This window comes from Pholcus phalangioides, unplaced genomic scaffold (genome assembly GCF_987345545.1).
Source record: "Pholcus phalangioides strain wild (caught in Gottingen) unplaced genomic scaffold, Ppha-v1.0 ptg000017l_1, whole genome shotgun sequence".
In the NCBI taxonomy this organism is placed as follows: Eukaryota; Metazoa; Arthropoda; class Arachnida; order Araneae; family Pholcidae; genus Pholcus; species Pholcus phalangioides.
The window spans coordinates 1610106-1626076 of NW_028301610.1; the positions used below are offsets into that span (position 1 = coordinate 1610106).

The 15971-nt window shown below is 36.8% G+C and overlaps 1 protein-coding gene across 5 annotated transcripts in view; it reads right to left on the reverse strand.

Moving 5' to 3' along the window:
- Positions 1 to 15971, reverse strand: part of LOC149072102 (neural cell adhesion molecule 2-like) — a 396536-nt gene that overhangs the window by 63861 nt on the left and 316704 nt on the right. For all 5 annotated transcript variants that reach the window (XM_089247386.1, XM_089247385.1, XM_089247387.1 and 2 more), the window contains one exon: positions 9375 to 9677. In XM_089247386.1, the coding sequence (XP_089103512.1) occupies positions 9375 to 9677 (303 nt within the window). The remainder of the gene's footprint in view (positions 1 to 9374; positions 9678 to 15971) is intronic.

Sequence of the window (15971 nt, forward strand, 5' to 3'; positions counted from 1 at the left end):
AACTTTTTTTGGTATTTAAAAAAAAATCACCGTTCAAAATAATGTATACATGTAAAATGACTGGGAAATGGGGAAAAAAATTAAAAGTTTAATATATGCAGATCATTTTTTAGAAAAAGAATCTATAAGCAGTACACCTATATACATGTTACTGCCAAAGCCCGAATCGCAGCCGATCTGACACTGGGCCAGCCACTTCACGAATGGGCCGAGAGTTTAGGCCAAAGTCCGTCTGAATTGTAGAAATGATTCGGGGCATAGACCGGCTATTTCACAAAGTGGCTGGAGATCCCTTGCCAATGCTTGATGTGCTGATGTCAGGAACAGGAAATCGTTGAAATCGATATTCACAATTGATCTTGAACAATATTTGACAGTTAGTCTATGGAACATTTTGCCCAATTCATATAGTCACTACGTAATTTTCGATTTGACTTTCAATTTAATTTTAAATATAATACATAGTATACTAATGTCTCTATATTGGTTTTTATTCCTATTTTACCCGTCAGCAAAACTACAAATTAATTATTTCCTCTCATTTATTTATTTGTCGCCGGTCCACAAATTATTTCTGTCAATTACTTGTTCGTCCGAAAAATTTTCTTATTTATTTTTTATCGGGCCACAAATTATATCTCCCATTTTTCTTTTCTTTTAGCAAACACAGTATAAAACCGAACTGAGAAAAACGAGACGATGCTTATATTCTCACTAATAGACATGTATTGTCCTCATTTAGGAACGTACTTGCATAAGAAAAGAAATATCTTCCACCCTTTTTCTTCAAACTATTCACTAATACGTACTCATTTCTATGCTCGCGTTCCCCTTTCCCCTAAATACTTTCGCCCGTATTGAAGCAACACTCCCAAAAAAACCCTGCCCCTTCTTTGGGGGTGTAGATTGAGCTCTTGATTCGTGAGTCCTGATAACAGGTAACTTTTGACAATGGCAAAGATAATCCGGCACTGTATTTTTTTTTTTTCAAGACGATCGATACACGCCTTAGCGTGAATTCTTCGCGTATCTAAACTTTGTACCAAAAATGGGTAAACGATAATCCCAGCATTGTTCTGTACTAAAGATATTTCGCTCCACAGGTGGAAACGTATAATGGTTTTCTTTGTTAATTTCGGAAATATGCGTGGAAGCATCAGATTCGTATCATTGATTCATTTTCCACCAAGTCACTTCTATTCATTGAATATTAATTCAGTTGGCTCTCATATACCAAGATGTTTTGTGTGCGTGTTTCTTCTAGAACGTTTTCACCGAGTCACAAATTTTTTTTTCGATAGCTAACGAATGATGTATGCCTGGGCGAACAATCCGTTGCCGGGCCAGATAAGCGAGATGACTATCTCTCGTGGGCGCGAAAGAATGGATACGTACTCACATAGCATTCTCCGAAGGTTCATCGCGACTCATAGGCCGGGACCTGACTACGGCGCGGTTGCAGGCGGTTGACGTTAGGGGGGAAGGCATCATCTATAGTTTTATTCTGTCAACGCACAGATACAACTGCAACCGCTGAGCGCGGTTTTTTCAACCGAGAAAATCCACATTTTTTTGGACGGTTGGGGTAACCGGAAAGCTGCCATCATGTATTGGAAAGGTTTGAACACCCTGATGACGGTTCGGCTAGACCTGCGGTTGCTGTCTTCCATTGTCTATTAAGTGGTTTGACAAGGAGGGTGATGGGATTTCGAATGCACTGGACAAAGGAATTGCTCTCCTTCTCAGGTTGCCATAAAAATGAGGGGAAAAGACAAATTCGAAGAACTGTACGGTGAAGTTCTATTCGACAGAAGCTAATTCTGTTTGGCGCTTTTGCACTGATAAACAAAAATAAATAAATAATAAAAATTAAATTTTTCTAACTAGTGAAATTTTTTTGCTTTCCTACATGAGCATACATTAAAACTCGGTTATAATGACATTCATAAACTAACGTGATTACGCTAAAACCGAGATGTATATTTTAGAACACTTGAATGAAATGCATTGGATCCCGATTATAAAGTTTTAGCAAAAAACCAATTAGTTACCTCATCCAAAAAAGTACAAATTGCCAGGAGGCCCACCCATTTCTAATAAATTCATAAAAAATTATCAGAAATAAAAATAATTAGACATCTGAAGGAAAAATTTTTATATTTGCAAATTTTCCGTATCAAACTTTTGAAACATTTATTAAAAGCCCAAGTATGAACCGAGGAGGAAATATGTCCCTAAGAGCTGCATTGCGTGTGTTTTGCTTTCATTATTCTGTCATTTTGGTATTTATTTTTGTATCGTATATGAATGTGGCTGTCTATCTGTTGTTTTTGCAATGAAAAAAAACCATCTAGGCCAGCGGATCTCAACCGGTGCTCCGTGTGAACTCCCAAGGGCTCCGCGGCCCTCGAGGAAATTAAAAAAAGAACCAGTAAATTCGAAAAAAATAATTATTAATATTTTTGAATAAAAATAAATCAGTAACTTTGATGAATAAATAAAAAATAGGCCTAAGGGGCTCCGCCATAGAAATTATATACTGGAAAGGGCTCCGTGGGTCAAAAAAGATTGAGAACCACTGATTTAGACAAAACGTTGTATGCGGGTAATATCGAAGAGTGCACTAAGACAATTTTCACACCTACCGTTTTTTTCAAGCATTTTTTGATTTACAAAGCCGCAACTAGGGAGAGCGGGTCCACTGTATCGAGTGCTGAACTAGAGGGGGCGCCGAATTGCCCCTTTAACACCACTCCTAACCTTTCCTTACACGGGGACGCCGAAAGCTTGCTAGCTCCAGTTAAAAAAGTATCCAGCTGCGGCCCTGTATGTACCTTAAACCTTGCAACATACATACTGATGTACAGGGCCACAACGACATGCGTGGTCAGCCGGGGCAAGCACGCATTTTGGCGCCCCCTTTTAATATTGAAGGAGAGATAAAAGGTTAACATTTGCGCTCCTGTCTGGCTCGGAGTTCGGGGTATCAGTCAGTGCCGTCTTAACGCATGGGCCCACCCGAGTACGGCCCGGGTGCCTCAAGAGAACTAACATTTTTGGGAACTAAAAGGTCTAATGAGTATCATAATGTTTTTTAAAATTTGATTTTTTACAGTTTTTAAAACATGAAATTTTCAGAAATTTCATTCTGATTTAATATATGAATTTATTTTTCCTGACCATCAAAAGAAATATATATTTTTTTTAAATAGGAGAAAATAATTTTTTCCTTGACTTTTTTTTTGGTCATATGGGGTTTCCCAAAATTGCAATTATTATGCTTAATTTCCATTAATTAGAAATTTAATTAATTGGAAATTCACTTTAATTACAAAGAAAAACGTGCTAAATTCATGGCCAATTTTTTTAAACTTCAAAAATATGTTATTTAAATAGTTTTTTAATATATGTTATTTAAATTAATTATGATGATTCCAATCATCATATATGAAATAAATTGTGCGATTTGGTCACGAATCGTAAAAGCATCAAAAATGGGTCAACTTGTAGACTGTCTTTCTTCAACTCTGAATTAATTTCAAATAGCAAATATTGTTACAGAAAATTAAATTTCATTACATGAATATTTTTATTAGTATATACAGTAAAACCCCTCCTTTTTGTGAACAGGGACAGGACAAAAAAATTAAATCCATATAAAATGGGTGACCGTTAAAAAGAGGTTTGAAATTCATACTTTTATATATTATACAACTGTAAATTATTATTTGTCCGTAAAAGAGGGAGTATCCGTTAAGAGGGGGTTTTACTGGAATGCAGCTTATGAGCACGAATTTGCATGCTAACTGGAGCCAACTTCAGCTTGGCGAAAATAATTTAGCCAATCCCGAGATGTCACGTGACATTAAAAAATAAAAAACCCCGGTTGCTAACAGCAGTGTGTGTTTCACGCGAAATTCCACGGTTGCTGATAAGATCAACCGCACCAGCCGAACCGTAGTGTGCCGGCAGCCATAGAGGCGAGCTCGAGATATTGATTTGTGTGCCTATTTATGCACTTTGAGGTGGTTCTTTAAGAAATCAAAGTACAGTATCAACAAAATTATTGATGGGCAAACTACGGTCCAATTAGAGGTTCTGTACGGCAGGTAGCAGTGACGAAGAAGATGAGCGCTTTCTGTTCGGTGATCAACGGACAATAGCGTTTACAATACCGTCGAATTATTAATAATAATGATTTAAATATAGCTTAAATACCAATACTTATACCATTTAACCAGATGTTCTATCTAAAGAGTTAATGGTCAGAAATTTGCACTTTTGTTGAATAAAAAAACCTAATTTCTACAATTGGTGTCATTCAGTGATGATTTTCAACAGTAACCAACACTTACCATAGACATCACTATCATAAAGCAGACTCACAGCTTTATGATTTTTTTTCGTCACTCGCGATTCCCTTGCCCCACTCATGGTTCATCAGTGGCTCCCCGGAATATTTTAGTAGGTAATGTGAATTCAATGGGCATTCATAAAAGAATCACTTCGAAGCATTAATAGGCACACATATCGATACTTCCATCTCGTTGCGATGCACACTTTGAGAAGCACTGCCACAAAGGCTATTGCATATCATATATCATATTGATTTTCTTTTTGTTTCTGTTTATGGATTTGAATTTCTGCATACAAGTGAAAAAAATATATACAGTAAAACCTCGTTAAGTCGTCACTCTGGTTAAGTCGTCATTTTTCTTCAGACCCTTCCAGCTTTCATAGACCACAATGTTATTAAACCCTCGTTTACTCGTCGCTAATTTCGGTTAAGTCGTCACTATGAAAAAGTTTGAGAAAGACGAATAGACTATTTTTATGGCTCCAATTAAAAAAAGAGCTTGTTAACAGCATTGCCATATGCTTAAAAGTCACCATAAAATCCTATATACCCAAACGGAACCGTTTAAGTAACGAAAGTTACACTGGGGAAGTTTATTTGCCGAATAAGGTTTTTGGAACGTTGGGGACTGTTCAAGCTAGATCTCATTTCTGCCTGGGCTCCATTGGAGAAACTGGACAAAACACGAGACACCCAAGCTCTGTCGCAAGAAGCAACGTAAGCACTTCGCCCCCCCCCCCTCCTTAGGGCATCTCCGGCAAAACCAAAATTTATTGATACGTCAAAGATTACATATAGTGCAAGGAAATCAAAAATTATTTAAATCGAAGAATAAAATTAATCAAGTTAAAGTCAAAGTGCAACGCGCGGGCACGGATAATAAATAATCATAGAAAGCATGGGCTCTACTAATTTAGGGCTTGAAATTAAAACATAATATCTTTGTTGAAAAAAATTAGACATTCTTTCCCAAGTTGAGGTTTTCTGTTTACTTTTCCCTGCCCAGGGCCCCTCCACCAAGTCAAAAGTGTTCGAGATTACTTCGTAGTTGTATCATGAACTACTGGTGAAGAATTAAAACACTAAAATTAAATTTGATGCATATGTAAAATTAATGTGCAATAGAGTTTTGTTATGAAGAAAAGCGACTTATTCAAACAGTTGCTCTGTTAGTATAAGTTAAAAATAGCTAGTATATAAATCAAAGTGTACAGTACATTTTACCAAAATAATTTAAGTAATAAAAGAGATAAAAAAGATAAAAAATTGCTATTATTTTTTCTTTTGCAATCTGTAAATTTTATTAATATTGTTATTTTGATTCATACTTTAACAAATGCCATATTACTTTAAATTTATACGATTTTCACAACATTGCACATTTAAACTGATGGAACTCCCCTTAAATCGTCATAATTTTTCGATATCTTGAGGTGACGACTTATCGAGGTTTTACTGTATTTCACTTTATTATCGAAAATAATGATTTGAGTGGGAAAAAAAAGAATCATCTGCTACATATTATGATCTTGATTTAAACTTCAGTAAAATGTATTGTATTTTATCTATAGTATAATCTCGTAAATATTTAATTCAATTGACGTTATTTTCGGTGAAGAACCACTTTAATTATGTAAGCAGTCTCTAGGAAAATGGCCAGGAAAAAAAAAAAACGTTTTCGTATAAATATCGCAACCGACACACAGAAGCTTCGTATCAGCCTATTGAGATAGAAAAATTGACTAAAACTCAATTATATGAAAAATCAACTTAACTTCTGGATGCATCCCCCCCCCCCATCTTGAAGCAGGGCCCCTAGACACGATCGCCTTAAGAGCAACGTGAGCCCTCAGGTAAAGTGATCTTTCTAGGGCTCTCTACGTGTTTACTTTTGAAAATTTTAACCTGATTTTATGTGGTGGCCGCTGTGGTGGTCGAGTGGTTATAGTGACGGATTCGCGATGCGAGGATCCGGGTTCGAACCCCACAGTGGTGGTCGGCTGAAGTTGGTTTTCTGTGGTTCCCAACTTCAAGGCGCAAATGCGAGCCGATCTCCCCGTTAAAAAAGTCTCGCCACAGAGAGCAACAGTCCTACAACGATAAATCATTCAATCATAACACTTCACTCATAGTTAGAAAAACTGGTGGCAGATGGCAGCACTACACATAACAAGCATTACAGAGAAACAACAAAAAACTTCACGTCAGGTTTCACTACACGTACACGCACATTCCCGCATGTACCGATTCGTTGGGGGGTTCCGCGGGTGGGGGGGGGTGTGCATGTGTGGTGTAGTAGTAGTAGGTAGAGCCTCCAAAAAATGGCTCGGGGATCCATGATGTTCTTAAGTCAGCCACCTCGTTGGGCAATTTGCCTGTTGTGGCGTTGTATTTGTATTTGTATTTACAGCCCCACCCCCGTTCAACTCCAGGTATCCGGGCCGTACCTGGGTGGGCTCGTGCGTTGAGACAGCACTGTCCTGCGCTCAGGGGCCTTTTTCAAAGTGAATTTATGGCATTGAAAAAAAACAGAAGATAATCATAAGGGACCCCAAGATTGGAGTCGTGTCAGCTCCACCCTTGTGGGGATCATGCTTTTGGTTTCTTTACAAATTTCATAAAATTACCGATTGAACACTAATCCATATTCTGGGGTGTAAAAATGTTCATAAAAATTCATTAGAATCATCGAAGCTATAGTACTAAAAAAAATTGTCAAATAGGGCATGGGACCTAGAATTGGCCACTAACTGGAGCTAAAAATTGACTGTAAAAGTTAAATGTGACACCTCTCTATTACGGAAAATTATATGTATTGTTTATACATTTTTGTATACCAATTCGTATCAGATGTATCCATACAGTGATACGTAATTTAATTATTTTTGATCGAATGTTATGTGAATATCAAGTATAACAGATTTTGATCTGATGATGTTGCTGTAATTTTTATAATCAGTATAAATGGGAATAATTTCGTGTGAAGTGAAAGAAACGGGAGGAAAGAAAAATTTTCACTGACGGAAAACTTATTCCCTGAATTTCATGGACCGTTTCCACGTAGTAAGGCTATTATCGTCAACTTACAAAAGACCTATTCATACTTCTGGCCTTATTGTTGCAGTGGGAGGAATCCTACAGTGAAAATCCGGCACCCTACTGTTGACAACTGGGGGAAGGCATCGTCTTACCTCAAGAGGCGTTGCCATTTTTCAAAGGATTTTGGTAAAATCGTGTGCCCGATTCAGAAGATTTTCTTTGAATATGCGTAACTGTCGAAGGGTTAAAGCTGTTTTCAACATTCCTCCGTTTTTTGAATTCGAATATTTCACTTGGAAATGTGAATTTTTTTATTGGCATCGGGCGAGACAGGGCAACAACTTTCTAATCGGTTTTGGGACACGCGGAGACTGTAAAAAGTGATTTTTTTATTTTACTAACTATACGACCCCTTGAAACATGAATGACATATCTGAGTACTACACGCTATTTGGAAACTTTTCTAATTGGAAGTATACCTCTAGGATCAACGGTTCGCCAGTAAAATGAGATACCTCCTGTTTGCTATGCAACACATACCTCTGTATATATTCCTCGAAATGTTAGCATATATACTTACTGGAGTTACGCACATATTGACTGATTGGATATTATCTTTTGCCAAGGCAAAGATTCTCCGTAATCGTGGGTTAAACATAACAACGACCCATAAGTATACCTCGGGTTTTTCGAAAAATGTACTCAAAAATATACCTGAATACTCCATCTCTGGTAATAACATTAGCAACTCTATTGCCGGTGTCAATTGCTTATTATGCAAGCACTTCAACCTGCCTCTAACACCTCCGTAATTTACTCTTTTTGCCTTAATGATCAAGTCTGGCTTTTGTGAAATAATATTCATCGAATTCATAGTGTTTGAAAATCTATTTATGTCTGTAATAATTACTATAAGATTATACAGGGTGCATAGCTAACAGCGTGCACCGAAAATCACTGGCAAAACGTTGATCCTAGGGACATACTTCTGAATAGAAAAAGTATAAAAGTATGCAAATAACCTTGAGACATCAGATATGTCATTCATATTGCAAGGGGTTGTATACGTATTAAAATAGAAAAATTAACTTTCCATACGGACACCTTGTGCTCAAAAATCAAATAAGAAACTTATTGTCCTGTCTCTCCTGAGGCCAACAAAAAAACTTCCACGTTTCTAAGTGCATTCACAAAAATATTTGAATTCAAATGTCGGAGAAACGTTGGGAAAGAACAGCATGAACTAACGGACAACACTTCTTTCCCTGATTTATGCTGTTCTTAACTTTCCTCAGATTTGGATTTTAAACATCTCTGTCAATATTGCACTTAGAAACTTGGATTTTATTGGCTTTAGGAGAGACAGGGCAAAAACATTTTAATTGGGTTTTTGAGGACAGGATGTCGATGTAAACTGTTAATTTTTTTTATATTTTAATAACTATGCAACCCTTTTCAATATGAATGACTTATTTGAGATTTACATGCTAAATGGATATTTTTCTGATTGAAAGTATGGCGCTAGGATCAAAGATTCGCCAGTAATTTGCGGTGCGTGTTGTTTGCAATGCAACCTGCATACGTATGTGTGTAACTATACTGCAATAATTATGTTTTGGTTGTCCGAACAAAATATTAATTTCTTAATATCTGCAAGCACATTTTTCACATCACGATTTGGGTTGACTGGGTTGAAATAGCAATGCAATTTGTCCGATTTTCTACAAAGAGTTTTGGAACGGGAAATCTTCGGAAATTCCCGAGAATTCCCAAGAATTCTCACTCGAAAATCCAATTAACAGAGGTATTTTCTTTTTCGTATTGCATTTTTAATATCATATCGTTATTTCTTAAGAAAACAAGAAAATACTTTAATTTTTTTGCAAGTTCAAGGGAAAATTGTATTAAACATAATTTTTCAAAAATAGAAGCAAACGAAATTGATATTTGTATTTCGATTGTATCTGAACATGGCAACCTTTTCGTGAATTCTTGTGTCTGGAGTCCAAAGTAATCGCTCGCAAAACAACAACTTGGCTTCTTCCTTTGGCATTAACTGCGTAAACGACAACCACAAAGCTGGTCGATGGTGGTAAATCCCTTGCCAAGAATACCGGTATATCAGCAGTCTGATTGTCCCGTAGTGTATGTAGAACAGTATCGTATACTTCCATAACGAAAAACTGTCGCAATCCCCCATTCGAACCTTCTACACATTCCAAGCGAAAAGAACTCTGAGTTCGGTTCATCACTGTGCAATTCTGCACTGGATCAGGAGGCCCTGCGGAATAAGAAATAAAATGACACTCTAAATGTTCCTCTAAACCTTTAAAACACAATAAATGAGACACAATAAAATGTTGCCCTCTCTCCTGAGGACAACAAAAAAAAAAATCCAGTTTCCAAGTGCAATACTTGCTGAGACGCGTGAAATTTAAATTTCGCTGAAAATGAGGGGAAAGGGGAGTGAATGAGCTTTTGTTTTAGTTTATACGGTTCTTTCCTTATTTTCAGTTGTTTTCGAATTTGAATATCACAGCGAAAATTGCACATAAAACATGGATTTTTTTCGGTCCTGTGGGAGACAGGGAAGCGACTTGGTGTAATTGGGTTTTTTAGGACAGGGCGATCAAATAAAAATTATTTTTTTTATTTTGATAACTATATACTCCCTTGCAATATAAATGACCTATCGGAGGTCTACATGATATTTGAATATTTTTTTTAATTAGAAGTATGCTTCGAGCACCAACGGTCAGCGATTTATTGTACAATAAAGGGACTTTCCCTATACACGAAAATATGTTATGCGGTTAATTTTGATAAATCCGGTTTTTATACATGGTAACCAATCAAAACGGCCTATGCATAATAACCAGTAAAAATTCATTTGTTATTCATAATAACCGATTTATCAAATTTACCATAACATATACCGGGTGATTTGAAACTCAACGTACAAACTTTTAGGGGAGGTAGAAACACAAAAACAACAAAACAGAATCACATAGGAATGACCGCAAACACCAACTTGATCAGCTTGAGGATAAATGGGTGAATAATGGGTGGAAAAACATTTATTTTGCGATACACGGGGACAGTACGTGCACACGTTAAGTTTCACAACAAGTTCTTACCATCTACAGTCATACACAAAAGAAGCGATAATTCCTACGTGATTCTGTTTCGTTTTTGTGTTTTCTACCTCCCCTAAAAGTTTGTATGTTGAGTCTTGAATCACCCTGTGTAAGATAAACATTGTACTGTGCGATTAAGCTGTAGAAGAGCGTAAAAGTATTTATATTGCTATTGCACTTTTTTATTTTTTGTAACATTTGTTTTGTGTTCAGGATAAACAGAGCATATTCATATACCTCTTTAATTTATTATTGTCCTGGCCGAGGTAGGGATCGGACCTGCTTTTATCGCGCTCCGCTCGCCGACTAATAGCATCCGGAACCATTGCTGAGGAATTACCGAAGGATTATCTGTCGCGTCGGTGCACCATTTTGTTTTCTTTGTTCTCGGGAGTTTTATTTAGCACTAGCTATAATACCCGGCGTTGCCCGGGTTTTTTTCAATGAGGCTTTTTTGGATCACCTGATATCTCCCTCTTTCTTTGGGGACGCAAACCGTGTCCAAGTTCACCAATATGGCGACTTCCTACGCGACTCATGAAAAAAACAAATCTAGATTTAAAGTAACGTAAAAAAAAATATTTTTTTTTCTTTTTTTTAAGTGTGCTAGGTATTTTGATCCCCCCCCCCCTTTTTGAACTTCAATTTATCCATCTCTGCCTGTTTCTGCTTCAAAAAATGCTTAATTAAAGCTGTGGAATTTTTTCGATGTACTTTACGGACCCATAATTAATTTTAAAATATCCTAATCCACATGAATTTATGCAGTTCAATATCAAAATACAATACGGAGACATTAATTTTCATGCTTGAGAAGATATAAATAAAAAGTTGAAATCAATGCATGGATATCCAACTCGAAAGTAGTTCCGGCTAATTGCTTCATATTTAAACTCCTGGGCTTCGTATATCTCTAAGTGAACTCAATATTTCAAAAATCGAGTATTTAATACAATTTTTAAAATCATTGATGTGACAGAAAACCCAACGAAATTTCCTCATTTCTACATTAAAATCGGCAATTTTAACATTGATTTCTATAGGGGATCACCCTTTGCCTTACCATCAAAGTGATGCTGATGATGGCGTCTATTCAAAAAGCTCACATTACTGGGAGTATTGAATAAAGTGGCAAACCATTATAAAGGCATAAATATTATACATATACTGACAGCGTTGAAGAAATGACAAACCATTGTAAAGGCATATACACGTTTTAAACGCATTGCTAGGGAACCACGGTAACCAAAGTAAACGTTCGGAAAGTGATTGTTGAGGCCCGAAAACTATTGTTGCCCGACAGTTTTTTGCCCATTTGGGGCACTTGCCCTACCCTGACGAAATTTTAAAGTAGCCTATCGTTTAAATTGGGTTCCCATTTGGTATATATGCAAAATTTGGCGACGATCGATCTAAAATTGTAGATTTGTATAGTGAACATACATACACACACACAGACAGACAGACAGAAAATCAATTTTATATATATAGATAGATGTTTTTTTTTATTTTTTCAGATCAAACTCTGCGGTGTTTTCTTTATTTTTCGAGATTGTGAGTTCAATTATTCTGTTTAGTTTGATTTTGTCACTGGAATTTTAGAAAGACTTCCATTGCTGGATTTGCGAGATAAGTGTTTTTTTTTATATATTACTCAACTTTAATTTTCATTGTGCTTTTCGGCTTAAATTTATTTTCTCGCTCTTTGATTTTCATTGTACACATCTGACAGGTTTGTGACCGTTCTTTTTTAGTTGATATTCAATTTCATTGCTCACGTGTTCGTATGAGAGGGTATATCTGATACTTAGACTCCCGCCATTTTCGTGTTTTTCTTTGATATAATTTCGTGGGTTTTTTGGATGTTACTGTTAGCAAACAGTGTATACTTTTTTTCCCGGGTACACTAACAATTTATGTTTCTTCCATTTGGCCCTATTGTTTTAGTGTTAGTGAATAGAGATAGTTAGCTATTTTAATAAGTAGTACTTTGTAGCTTAATACTTTTTTGTGTGTGTGTGTTTTATTCTCTATATACATATATACTTTCTTCGCGATTAAGTGTTGAGCATTTTATTTTACTTAATTTATTCGTACAATATTTTACGTATATTTTGCATTGTAATGTATTTGACATTATTTTAATTTCCTGTTAACATTTCTCATTTGAAAAAAATGTAGATGTTGTTTACCTTGATTTCCAGAAGGCATTCGATCGGGTCCAACATGGTAAACTCTTGATGCGTTTACACGAGATTGGGATATGGGGCAACTTGCTGAATTCCATAGAATCGTGGTTAAGAAATAGGTTGCAACGAGTTATGGTGAACGGGGAATTCTCTGGTTGGACAGACATCAGGGTATCGATGGGATTGTTAGCAAATTCACAGATGTCTTGAAGGTAATAGGGGTAATCGGGAATTAAAGCGATAGGGAGTTGCTCCAGACCAACTTAAACACGATTGCAGCATGGGCAAATGAATGGAGCCTGACGTTTAGCGTTGACAAGTGCATGGTCGCTCATTTTGGTTCGAACAATCCACGGTTCTCTTACGAGTTGAATGGTGTCACTATCCCGGATGAAACTAGGGTCACCGATTTGGGAATTCTCATTGACGAGCGGCTTAGGTTTTCTGAACATTGTTCAGCGCTGGTCAAAAACGCGAATAGAATGCTTGGTCTCATTTTCAAAAAGATCTCTTCGCGTTCTCCTAATGTCATTCTTCCGCTTTTTTGAGGCTTAGTTCGTCCTGGACTGGAGTATGCTGTAAGGTTTTGGAGACCATACCTACAGAGGGACATAGACTTGGTTGAAGGGGTGCAGAGAAGAGCTACGCGTGTCCTTATTGGCACACGGGGCTTGAGTTACGAAGAGAGTCTTCATTTTTTTAATATGTTTACATTGGATGAACGCAGTTGTCGAGGAGATATGATCGAAGTGTTCAAAATTTTCAATGGGATGGATAGGATGGACCATGAACTTTTTGTACACCGCCAATCGACTGTTTTACAAGGGGACACCAGTATCGATTGGTGAGGGACAATGCAAGATTATGGTGTCGCAGGGAATTTTACTTTAATAGGGTTGTTAACCCTTCAATGGGCAGCGCCGTATATATCCGGCCGACCTGATCTTCCTTCCCTACTTCCTTTGTGTAAATCTGTCACAAATGCAGTTGACGAGCTCCTCCTCCAGTATTCAGAAGAGATCATGCCATTGTGGGACGCTCTATACAGCTACACAATACAGAAAGCACACGGTAACAATGCTATTATCCCTTGCATTGTAATTGCTATCTTGAGAAGCAAACGTGCAAAATGTTGTAGGGAAAGAGAATTCTTGAAGATGTTTCTGTGGTCTGAAGTCTTTTTTTTTTCAGTCCAAAAATAGAGTATCGCTTTTTTTTTCTTTCACTCAGTTATTTCTTCTATATTTGATTTTCTTTTGATTTTTGAAACTTTCTGGTGATGATTAGTTTAGAAATGGATATGATACAGAATTTATGTTTCAAAATAACTACGAACCTTAAACTAACACCCTTTGAGCTGAATTTTTTTTCGTAGTAAAGAAAGGACCCCCCCCCCCTACACTCGTTCACCCTCTCATCATAAACTGACTTATTTACCGCTAAACTATGCTATATAAAATTATCCGTGGTCTTTGATATTGTAGCTAAGCCATCCGTCCTATATCTCTAACAGAATAAACCGTCACCAAAAACTAAATCCTATTTCTGCATCTTCTTACACCTATAGTCGAATGGAAAAAACTCTCTCCCCTCAACTATCATTGATCACAGTATGTCACAATCAAACACATTCTTTTGTATCGGTCTCGACAAACAATTGAATGAGTAAATGTCAGGAATTTCGCAATTTCACCATTTCTTTATTTTTTCAACTACAATCTTTCGTTATTAATTATGCGTATTATTTCCTTAATAACATCACAGTCTATAAATCGAGTTTATTACACTGCTGATGTATTCCAAAAACATAGAAATTTTAGTATCCATTACACATCTTTCACGTTCTTTGCGAACATCGAACTTGAATATTACCATAGTTATTTTAAACTTCTGAAACTTTAGGTCCTACATTGCAGCCAGTTCTGTGAAGTTTTTGAAGTGACACTTTCCCAAACCTGCACAATCCTCCAATCCTAATTTATCACATTCCTGAATGAAAAGGGAAGGTCTAACCACCCCCCATGAGTCAATATAATAGTGTTATTTTGCAGGAAAAAACGTACCCCCCCCCCCTCCGCCAAGGAAATATTAAATTTTGAAACACCCTTTCTCCCTCAAAGAAAATCCTGCCATTCACCTCTTTGACGTAGTCTTGTCTGTTCTTTCTGTGATTGATAAATGTCAATGTTGTGTTCAGAAAAGTGCTATTGTAGCGAAACTGCGTGGATCTCAGAATGCCCACTTAGATGGGTTGCATGTACGATGCAGTTCATTGGAAAATTCTGTCGCTCTCAAAATAATAACATTTTGAAAGAAGTACGATGAGAGAAACTTTTACGAAACGGTCGTTCGGTATTCCGAAAAAAAAGAGACCATTTGTGAAGTTGATCACTGAATAGAAGTTGGGCGATAGTAGAAAGAAGAATAAGGTGGAAAGCGTGTGGTGTGTCAAAATTTTGGATTTCATTATCACAAAAGTAAAAATCTCATGCTCAATATATTTTACAATGCCCAAGAAACAGGTGCATATACTTTGGGCAGAGCATTGAATACCAGATTATCCGATCAATTCTTGAATCTGTATTATCAGAGATCTGTTCTTTCCTCGTAGCTGATCATGACTGAACGAGGCAGAACTAAATTCTAGGAAGAGGAAGAATTTCAAGAAAAAGACAAGAATTTCTCATTTGGCGCCCGTGAGGTTATCTGTATCCGCCCATTAGTACAAGCCCATTAGTATAAGCCTCTGATCATCGTGGCTTGTTATAGCCAACACCAGAGGTAACCACAAATACGCATTTGGTTGTTTCAAACAATGATTGTCCCATGATCTCACACATTCCTACTTTCCCACTTTCTTTCTCCTCGCTCTTCTTTTCTAAATTTTGAGCCATGTGTGTTTCACAATGGTTTTTGATGATTCAGTATAACATTCATACTATTTGATAGGTTACAGTTAGTGAGTGAAAGCAAACCCCATAAGTACAATTATACTGGCTCTATTGAGTGAAAATGAATTCGATGGGAGAAGTCAACATCAAGTTCGGAGAACGATTGCTCGTTTTCATCAGTTTCATCCGAATCTTAGGGTGAACTCCAGAGTGTAAGAGACTAGTGCAGTCGTGTTGTAATGAAAATTCCACCACCACCCCGAGTACGCCATTTTAGTGGGAACCCAGGCATACAGGTCCCACTATACAACGTTTCAAATTCATTCAACTAGTTAAACCTTTTTTTTATGAACCAGTT